This window comes from Sphaerodactylus townsendi, linkage group LG07, assembly GCF_021028975.2.
Source record: "Sphaerodactylus townsendi isolate TG3544 linkage group LG07, MPM_Stown_v2.3, whole genome shotgun sequence".
Classification (NCBI taxonomy): domain Eukaryota; kingdom Metazoa; phylum Chordata; class Lepidosauria; order Squamata; family Sphaerodactylidae; genus Sphaerodactylus; species Sphaerodactylus townsendi.
The window spans coordinates 121,860,102-121,870,180 of NC_059431.1; the positions used below are offsets into that span (position 1 = coordinate 121,860,102).

Sequence of the window (10,079 nt, forward strand, 5' to 3'; positions counted from 1 at the left end):
TGGCTTCACTCACCTGCTCTGGCTTGGGAGGTTCCCACGGAATCGGCTGTTCCCCCCGGGCGCCCCCTTTCAGCGGCGGTTTGGACGTCTTGGCCGGCTTGGCTACCGGATTAGAAGTGGCTGGAGTGGGGGTGCGCTTGGAGGGACAAATCGCAGCAATATGGCCCTCCCCGCCGCAATATAGGCAGAGATTCAGGCAGCGGCGGCGGGCATTCTCCTCCGCCGAGATCTGGTGCTTCGGAGGAGCAGGGCGAGTAGGTTTAGAACTAGGGGCACCACCCCGGCGTGGCTGAGCAATCAGGGACGGCCCGACCTGAACTCCTAATGTGGCTGCTTCACGCATCCGGGCGTCCGCAGTTCCTGCAAGTACAATCCATTCCATCAGGGTCTGAGGGCTATCCAGAACAAGAGCCCAGTTTAACAAGTCCGGGTGTAGGGATTTCTTGAAAGCGAAAACTTTCAAAGGATCATCCCAATCCTGTATCTTACTGGCCACGGTGCAGAAGTTTTCCACAAACTCTGCAAATGGGGTCTTGTCTTGCCGCATCTCCATGAGTTCTTGTTTAGCTTGCTCGCCCACAAACAGGCTCTCGAAGCGGCGGCGTAGGGCCATCATAAAGTCCTGAAAGCGCAGCAGCTCTGCAGCCTGGCGTTGGAAGAGTCTCACGTACCAGTTGGCTGCAGGGCCATCCACCATTGACCCTATCTCACAAACACACTCAAAATCGTTCAGGTACTGCCACCCATACTGCAACATGTGGGCATTGACCTGAACCAGGAAAGCCGGGAGCAAGTCCTGAGTCCCATCAAAACGAGTAGTCAGCCTAGGCATGAACGGAGGGGGAGCTACCCCATATGGTGCAAAGTTCGGCAAAACACCTCCCAGAGCTCCCCATCCTGGTGGCATGAACAGCGGCATCAGAGGTGGGACAGGTAACGGGGCGGGTGCAGCTGGCAGCAGGGGGGCCCCTCCTGGGGCTGGCTGAAGAGGCGGCTGGCCTGGCACTGGAACCGGGGCCGGAGCACGTCTGGGTTGGACAGGCTGGGCTGGCACCGGTGCTGGAGCAGGAACTGGAGCTGGGGCTGGGACAGGTGCCAGTTGAGCAGGCTGAGCTGGTGCTGGCACTGGGGCGGGGGGTCCTGGGGCAGGCGCCGGGGCTGGGGCAGGCTGGCCAGGCTGAACTGGTGCCGGGGTAGCTGGCGCTGTGGCTGCTCCAGCTCCAGGAGCAGGGGCTACTTGGCATGCCTGGACAAGGGCAGTTCGCAGGTGTTCCATATCTCGTTCCATATGGCGCAGAGCCCGGCGGTACTCCTCATGCTCCAAATCCCAGGCCTCCTCTGATGCCTGGAGTATCCGCCGATGAATTCAGCTTCCGATGAATCAGCCCCTTCCGACGGGCGGCCGGGCAACGACATATTTCCAGCCAAAGGTGCGGTAGCCCAAATTGCACTGCCAAAACCCAAAGGCTGTGACTCTTGATAGTCCAGACCCCGACAATGATGTACAGTAACTCCCCGTGAGCCATCTAACGAGGCAGTCATGAAATGGTTGATGGAGTCCAAAAATCCACCTGGGGTAGGGGCTTCTCCGCCTGTTGCACCTCCAAGCGGCATCTGGGGCCCCTCTGTTGGTTCAGAGGCTGAATCCAAAGTTCCTGATAAGTCCTCAGGAATAGGGTGCCCATTGTCTGCAGCTGCAGACACACCACCTGGCTGGGTCTCCGAAGAGATCATACTGGTAGGAAAAGTCCTTCATTAAAGTTGTAAAAATAAAAGGTGAAATTCCAGCAATGCATGGCATATGGAACTCAACCTAAGCGGAGTTCTGGCATAATGTCAGAATCCCAAAAACTGAAACAAACTCATGTATAAGAACAGCAGTTTACTGAGTATTAAGGATCTTCTCTGGTCATGCCAGAACTGAGGTTTGCCCGTGCAAAACCCAGTAGTTAAAGCAGCTAGCACCCCCCATCCTGGGAAAGCGCACCCAAAAGGGACTGTGAAAGAGATAACGGTAGAGATGTCCAGGCACTGACCTTGAGCTGACCCTGGTACCTTGAGCACTGACCCTGGTACAGTATAACATCATTCAGCAGACAGTTGAAAGTCAGAAATGCACTTAACCCATTCCTCCACCCCCAGCATACAGAAAGCAGCAATAGCAAAATCCACATAATAACAGGCCTCCTGACAAGGGGTTACGCCTTTGTGGGTGATTTGGGGCACCCCCTTCTGCGAGTCCCGCCTGCCCCCTTGGTAGTAGGGGCTACGATCTTGTGTAAGATCAGCCAGTTGTCTCCGCAGGAAGCGCAGTTCGTTTCTCAGCTCACCCTCCATACTGTCCTCTACAGCTTCCTCCTCGGCAGTAGGGGCCTCGGGAGACGCTTTCTCCTTTTCTCGTTCAGCCATTAAGTAGGCCACTTGCTGCTGAAGGGCCGAGAGGTCGGATTTTAGTTGGTCACTTTCGCGAGTGACCTCTTCCGCTTGGACCTGCAGCTTTTCGGACGCTGGGCACTTCATTTGTCCGGGCTTCACAGGTTGGCTCCCTCTCCCCGAAGTGCTTTCTGGGATTCAGTCAGGAATCCATTAACACCAGGCGAAGCGAAAGCAACCTTTTTTCCTCATGCTGCGTGTCCCTCGCTGCGAGAGGGGTGTCCAGGGATCTAATGGCGGGGGGGGGCTCCCACCCACTTGTTCAGGTGCTGGCCACTTCACTGGGGTCCCCGCCCTGCCGGGGAGAGTCCGGGATAGTGAGCATGTTCTCCTGACCCAGCCATGCTTACTAGTAGGTCTGGGTACTAGTAGGTCTAGGTGGTAGAATGATAGAAAGCAGTTCCAGCACAATGTAAGGCTGACCACCACTCAGACAAAGTCAACGTAAAAAGAAGAACTTTATTGATTTGGGTCGCCCCAGCTACAGGGTGCTGGGACTGGGGATTCTTATTTTTATTCTATTTACAAAAACAGGCAGCAACCAATCAGCTCTTCCCCTCCCCCCAGTTCCTGGTCTCTCATTGGTTCTAACGGAGCTACATAGCTTCGTTTTGCCGTAGCTCCCCAGCTCGGTTTCCTGCTCTAACGCAAAAAGGCAGGAGCTGGTGATTGCTGGGAATTGTAGTCCTGACAGCTTGTGCGTGGTATTTTGAGTGAAGAAATAGCATGGGGGGAGGGGAGACAGCTGTTAATTACCACCACCACCACCACCACCATCCTGCCATGTTCCCCCTCTTGAAATCAGGCACCCCGTTGTTCTAATGCCAGCAAGAGCCATTTCACAAGCACTCCTTGGTTTAAAAAGAGAAACCACTTTGGCGGCCCGAAGGGAAAGTGCTGCTCCGCTGCCTCCCTGTCCTCCCTTCCGCATTCCCCTGCAGCATCTTTTCCTCCTGCTGGGTTCAAGATGGAAACCCCCGGAGTGCCCCCCCAGTCCCCTCCCGGCTTGGATTTCTCTTGCGTGGAGACTGTGCGTATGGATGTCGTCAAAGCATTAACCTCCCTCTCTGGTTGCCCCTAGAGGAGATCTGCCGCCAGCTGGCCGGTCTGCCGCCACGCCGCCTGCGCCGCTCCAGTTGGCTCCGAGGACCACTCTGCCGACAGACCCAGGACCAGCCGCCGAACGGGATCGAGGCTCAGTGAGCAGCCGAGGGTGGGGATGACACGGAGGAGAGCTGGAATCCATCTTTGCCCAAAGAGTTTGCGAGCGACGACACGGCCACACCCTTCTTCTTGCGCCATTCCTGCCCCAGGCAGGGAGCTTCCTTGCCTGCCTGCCTGCCTGCCTGTCACTTGTAGGACCAGCCCTTTGCCCCAGACATAAGGTTGCAGATTCTCTGGGAGGGAAATATGGCGGAGCCTCGGGAGGGTGGAGTTTGGGGGGGAGGGGCTTTAGAGGGGTGTAACGCCACAGAGTCCACTCCCCAGAGCAGCCATTTTCTCTCCGGGGGAAACTGATCTCTGCAGTCTGGGGATCAGTTCTAATTCTGGGAAATCTCCAGGCCCCACCTGGTGGTTGGCAACCCTACCCGAGACACTCTTCTCGCCCTGCCCACACTGGTCTTCATGGACACAAGCCGGGAAAGAGGCAGGCGGCCTGCGCCCCCTCTGCCCTCAGGCCTGGCGTGCCCCCCCCCCCCCCCCCCCACAGCTGACATGCAGCAATGCACCCTCCAAGCTGTGCAAGTCAAGGAAGAACGCTTGACTTTTGGCAGGTCTGTGCAAAACCTCAGGACCTCTTGAATGGGATGGAGGCCAGACATGCTGCGGGGGAGGGGGAGGGCAGTGTCACTGCCTCCTCGCAGTTGAGGGGTGTGCAAAGAGCGTTGGGCTGAACTTTCCCCTGCTGGCTCCAGGAGTTAGTTGAGGCAGAAGGCACAGCCTCCTGAGGTCTTGGAGCTTTTCCGCCATTCCCATGACCCTTAGGGTAGGGGAAAGGCTTCTTCTGCATGCACCACTTACACTGCCCCCGTCCGCTGCCCCTCCTCAGCTGGGCTGTCCCAGCCAGCCTCCGCGCAACCAGCCTGTCTGGAGCTGCCTGCAACTCACATGGGCCGACAGCCCCCTGTGGCCAAGCAGCAGTGCAGCAGGCGGGTCTCCCTCGAGCGGAGGGGGCCTTGCTTGACCTGCCTTGCCTCTTCTTCCTCCAGCTTTTGGAAGTCCACTAAGTCACAGACTCTGCCCCCAGTCTGAGGTATTTGCCAAAATAATGGCCTCTTTCGAAGCTTAGAATCATCTTGCAGTTTCTGTCCACCTCCCCTATATGCCAAGCGCACTACATCACAATAGCTCTTGCCATTTTTTAAGGACAGAGTTGTTGTAATGCATCTCTGTCCACTGACCAGGTATCCCACCACCTGCCTCTTGCCGGTAGCTACTCCTTACAAGCCCCAGGTTCCAATATGAGTTTATAAACCCCTCAGCTGCCCCCTGGTGCTTGGACTTTATATATGGCGATGAATGAATGAATGAATGAATGAATGAATGAATGAATGAATGAATGAATGAATGAATGAATGAATGAATGAATGACGAACGAACGAACGAACAAACGAACGAACGAACAAACGAACATCCGTGCTGGCAGAACAATGGCATGAAGAACTGCTAAATCCTTCTCATTCTGTGAAGCTCCTTCCTGATCTAGCTGAATGTGGCGGCTCAGGCATTTGGTCGAGGCACGTTTTGTTTAATTGGAATGTAAAGTGCCCAGTGACAGACGGGTTGAATGAAAAACAGATGTCCCAGTGAGCAGGGACGCACACAAGCGCTCCCGTGGTTCCCTTCAGAGGGGCTTGCTCCGGAGAAATTCTGACAAGCTTTGCGCCTGGGTCACTTTGGCACCCTCCTGTTCAGGTTGATGGTGACTGCAGCCAGCCTTAAACCTGTGGGGTCCGCATCTGTCCCCCTCCATTTACCACCACCACCACCCCTCAAGCACAGGGGAATCAATCCCTGCTTGGCACAGTGCTTTGAAAAGCTCCCCCTGAATGGAGGTGAGTCAACCGCAAACCAGACCCTTAAAAGTTGTCATCGTACCAAAACATTGGCAATTTATGGCAGCTACTTTTTCATTGAACTGGCCTTCAATTCTCACATATTTATGGAGGAGGATTCTCCTATCACATGTCGTTCATACTGAACCAGACAGCCAGCCCACCCAAATCTGTGCTGCCTCCTCAGACTGGCAGAGCCTCTCCAATATTTCAGGCAGAAGTTTACAGCCTGTTCCCTTTTAACTGGAGAGACTAGGAATTGAACCTGGCAGCTTCTGAGCCACAGCCCCTCCCTTGAGAACACTACGAATGGCTCAACTAGCAAGTTCCCACAGGCATCCCTTGATTTGTCACAGCACTAGATGACTTCGCTGAATGTGTGAATGTTTTTGATGGATGGATTTTAAGGTCTGGACTGACTTCAGCTGATTCAGTCAGATTAGATAGCACAGCTGTAAGGCATCCAACAGTCTTTCAGGCAGCAAAAGAAGAAAATGTTTGCATGATTTAGTCGGGAAGTTTATGAGCGGAACTGTCGGCCACTTTGCTTCTGAGCTTTTGGCCACATCCAGTCGGCACAAATTAGCCAGATCGCCGCCCGGTCACATTTTCCGTGCCAAGAAGAAGCCTCGTCCTTCTCCTGCTAAATTGCTGTTAAAGGCACACAAGTTGACCTAATGAAAAAGGGTTCTTTATATTTTATCAGGATAAAGAACAACTCATTTTTCCGAATGATCCTTTCCTAGGGGAAACTGGCATATCTTGGTTTACAAGGATGGACGTATAATAAATTTAAATCTGTTCTCCACTCCAAATAGAAAATCAAATGTACACTTATATGAATGTATTACATAGTTATATATCAATACTTAAGACCTACAAATGGTTTGAAGGAACTTCTGATGTTTCAGTATTGTACTTTTGTACAAAGTATATAGAAGAACAACATTTGTACTTCACTGACTGGAATTTCTACAACAGCACTACTCAAGCTTTATATTTTATAGAATGCATACCCAAGCATATTAAAAGACAAACTGATTTCTACTGCACGTGAGTGGGGCAAGCTCTGGCTTCTTTCTCCTTTCATGCCGTTAGGGTGCACTCGCCACTCAGCCTTCCTAGCAGAAACAAAATGCTCCTATTGTCCCATATTGCCAGTGGTAGATCTGGTCCCGGCTAGCCTTTTCTTGTCAGATATCTGGGTTCCTACACAGTCCGGATTCCTACACAGGTAGGCAATGGCTAGCCACTGGTGACCATACTTCAGCTGTGAATTGATGGCACTTTATATGCATAAACCCAGATACTCTCAACAAGGAGCCACCAGCCACATTTTGAGAACCGCACATCTGGCCCCACTCACGGGCTTGTTCTGCATGCGCAGTTTACCACAGATTTTCCCAGTGGTCAGACCTTGTGTCTTGGAAATGTTTTTTGTGAACTCATTTGGCTCACCTCTTCAGTTATGTTTACTCCACACGCTACTGCTGAAAACATGTTGTTCCTAATGGTGATGGGATGTCGTCCACAATGCAGAAGAAAAACCCTCTCCCTTTTGTTTTAATGTGCAAGCACTCTGGCATTACTGTGAAGTTTCATTGAAGCAGCAATTCAAAAAATGTGTTTGCCTCCATTTCTACCGTTGAGAACTACCCACACAAAATGGAAGCCAAAAAATGCTACTGGAGCAGGTGGCATTACCTGAGGAACAGAACCACGCTTTCCAGCCAAATTAGAGCTGCAGGAACATACAATCGTAACTAGCAATTTCTGGTCAATTTCCTCCGGCAAAAGCAACTTCCCTTGTCAATTTCACTCGCTCCTAACTGTGGACACAGTGGCCCTTTATGCATACACCACTTGCTGTGCAGCTGAGAAGCAATCTTTGCTTCAAAGTGGGGGTTCCCTGAATCTTTTTGTTTACATTTGGTATCAACCGCCCCTGAAATGCCTCTATTGGGGCCAATCCACCATTTTGCCTTCCCCAGCCTTTTTTTTTTTATCGCCATGCATTTTGGGAGGTGGCCTGCCCTTTTTTAGTTTTTGGGCTGTCTGGCCTATCAATAGTTTGCTGGACAGATAGATCTTCAGACGACCCTGCAAGCACCCATAACACAGCTTGGGAAGAAGCCCCCTTGCTAGCCTGGGAACTGAAGAGGTGGACGTCTGCAGCTCTTACTTGGAAATAAGCCAACCAACCCACAAGCAGACTTTAGTGCCTGATTAAGCTTGATCCTGCATCATGGAAACAGCTTAATTCACTAGCAAGGTCTGCAATGCCAGCAATCAAGTCTTGCAGGGGGCTCAGGAGGGAGGGAAGAGGGCTGTGGCAGCTGGAGGGGAGAGACAAGGGAAGCAGGCAGAAGCAAACCAGCCTTGTGCATTTTACTGGGTTCACTGTTCCAGCAATAGACTTTGAATGTTTTTTTAAAGGATCTAGTGGGGTACCTGATCATCCTGAAACAGTGCCTGGTAGAGCAGACAGTAGTGTGGTTTGGGTGGGGGAAGAGGAGTGAGAAAGCCTGAAGAAATGCTAATACCTACAGATATCCTTCACTTTCCCAGTAATGAGACAAAGGCCCCTTCCGCACATGCAAAATAATGCATTTTGAAACCACTTTCACAACTGTTTGCAAGTGGATTTTGCCATTCCGCACAGCTTCAAAGAGCACTGAAAGCAGTTTGAAAGTGCATTATTCTGCATGTGCGGAATGAGCCAAAAGAAGAAGAAACCATGAGGATTCTCTGATCTGACAGCAGGGTGAGCCCTGAAGAGGGGGAAATGTGTGTATAACCAAGAATTAAACCCAGTGGTGGGATCCAAAAATTTTAATAACAGGTTCCAATGTTGGTGGGATTCAAACAGTGGCGCCGCTGCACAGACCAGTCCCTATTGGGCAGGGAGGTTGCTTTAGTAACCCCTTCTCGGCACTCAGAAAAAATTAGTAACCACTTCTAGAGAAGTGGTGAGAACTGATTGGATCCCACCTCTGATTAAACCTGAAGGCAATGTAAGCTCAAAGCCAAGGAGATCACACGTGTGTAAACGACTAGTGTATCTTTGCCCTAACATTATATTGCTAATTGGAGATGAAATTGAAAAAACTGATGCAATTGGCCTAGCTTGTGTCTGTGCTCCAGGATTCTGTCGCTAATGCGATACAAGGGAAAAAATAATCCTTTGGGAAACGGAGGAAGGGGTGGAGAAAATGAGCGAAAGGGGAGTCGGGCACCTATGTGGGGACACGGATAAGGGCCACCTGTTTGGTAGGGCAGAGAAATAGATGTTTCGACAAGATCACACACTCACCGGACGCTGGCTTGAAACAGATGTTCAAAAATCACGGTTCATGCAACTCAGGAAAGCAATGGAGGAAAAATGAAGGGGGGAAATTTCCAGAACCAAACAGAGAAAAAAAATATGGAATTGAAAGAGAAAAAAAGCATTTGGTGACAAGAAATGTTATAAACAACTTTTGCAGAGAAGGTCACTGCTCACTTTTTCCCCCTGCTACATTACCAGGCACAAATAAAACCCCTTAGGAGTAATTTATTATTATTATTATTATTATTATTATTATTATTATTATTATTATTATTATTATTATTATTATTATTATTATTATAATACACATAACAACACAGCACAAGTGTCTGGAATTCATCTCTGAATATCGAGTCCTTCCCAAGGACCTAGGATATTAGAGGTATTTGCGTAGAATGTGTGCAGTTCCTAGAAGTGCTGCTTTCTGCAGCATGTGGACTGATGTTCTGTCCAAGTTTAGGCTCTCCAGATGTTTTTTTTTCAAGATTTCTTTGGGATTCCTCCTACAGCATCAATTACTAGTGGGATTACTGTTGTTCTTTTCTGCCACAATCGCTCAACTTCAATTTGTAGGTCCTTGTATTTGTGTGATCTTTTTCCAGCTCTCTCTTTTTTTTGTCCTCTACCCTTACAGTCAACTGGGCACACAGCAACATCTTATGGTGATCCAAACATGTTTTTTCTCATATCACTGTTATAAGTGTCTGGGGTAAGTTGTGTGCCAGGTGTCTGTCTGTTTGTATCTCTAAAGTCCCAGAGTATTTTTTTTTTGCTTCTTCATTTTCTGTGGTCTCTCTCTGGCTTGTGCCTGCATCTAGGTCTTGCTACAGGGCAGGACATACTTTTTGCAAAGGTTCCAGTGCACCATTGCTACTAGCCTATTGTGACGTTCGAGATAGTCAGTTTGGGCTATTTTCTTACAACAGCAGATGATGTGCTCCACAGTTTCATCACCCTCTTTGCAGAGACGGGCACATTGGGTCATTGTAAGACTTTTCGGGATTCGTGTGGTCTTTATTGCATTTGTCCGTAATGCTTGCTCCTGGGCAGCAAAAAATCAGGCCTCCTCAGTTGCCTCTCTTTAGAGTTCGCCCTCTGAGCCACTCCCATGTTTTCTTGCTGTCAACCTTCCCTTCAATGTTCTTAAAGTACTGCCCATGGAGTGGCTTGTTTAGCCACTGCTCCTTTCGTGTTTTAAACTGTTGGACTCAATACTCTTTTGATTCTTTGGCTTTCAGCATCTCAGCCTTGTGGACTTCTTT

General features: G+C 50.2%; 1 protein-coding gene across 2 annotated transcripts in view; it reads left to right on the forward strand.

The window, feature by feature from the left end:
- Positions 1-6,541, forward strand: part of MFAP5 (microfibril associated protein 5) — a 46,640-nt gene extending 40,099 nt beyond the window's left edge. For both annotated transcript variants that reach the window (XM_048503321.1, XM_048503320.1), the window contains exon 8: positions 3,515-6,541. In XM_048503321.1, coding sequence (XP_048359278.1) covers positions 3,515-3,636 — 122 coding nt within the window. In that variant the 3' untranslated portion in view covers positions 3,637-6,541. The remainder of the gene's footprint in view (positions 1-3,514) is intronic.
- The last annotated feature ends 3,538 nt before the right edge of the window (positions 6,542-10,079 follow it).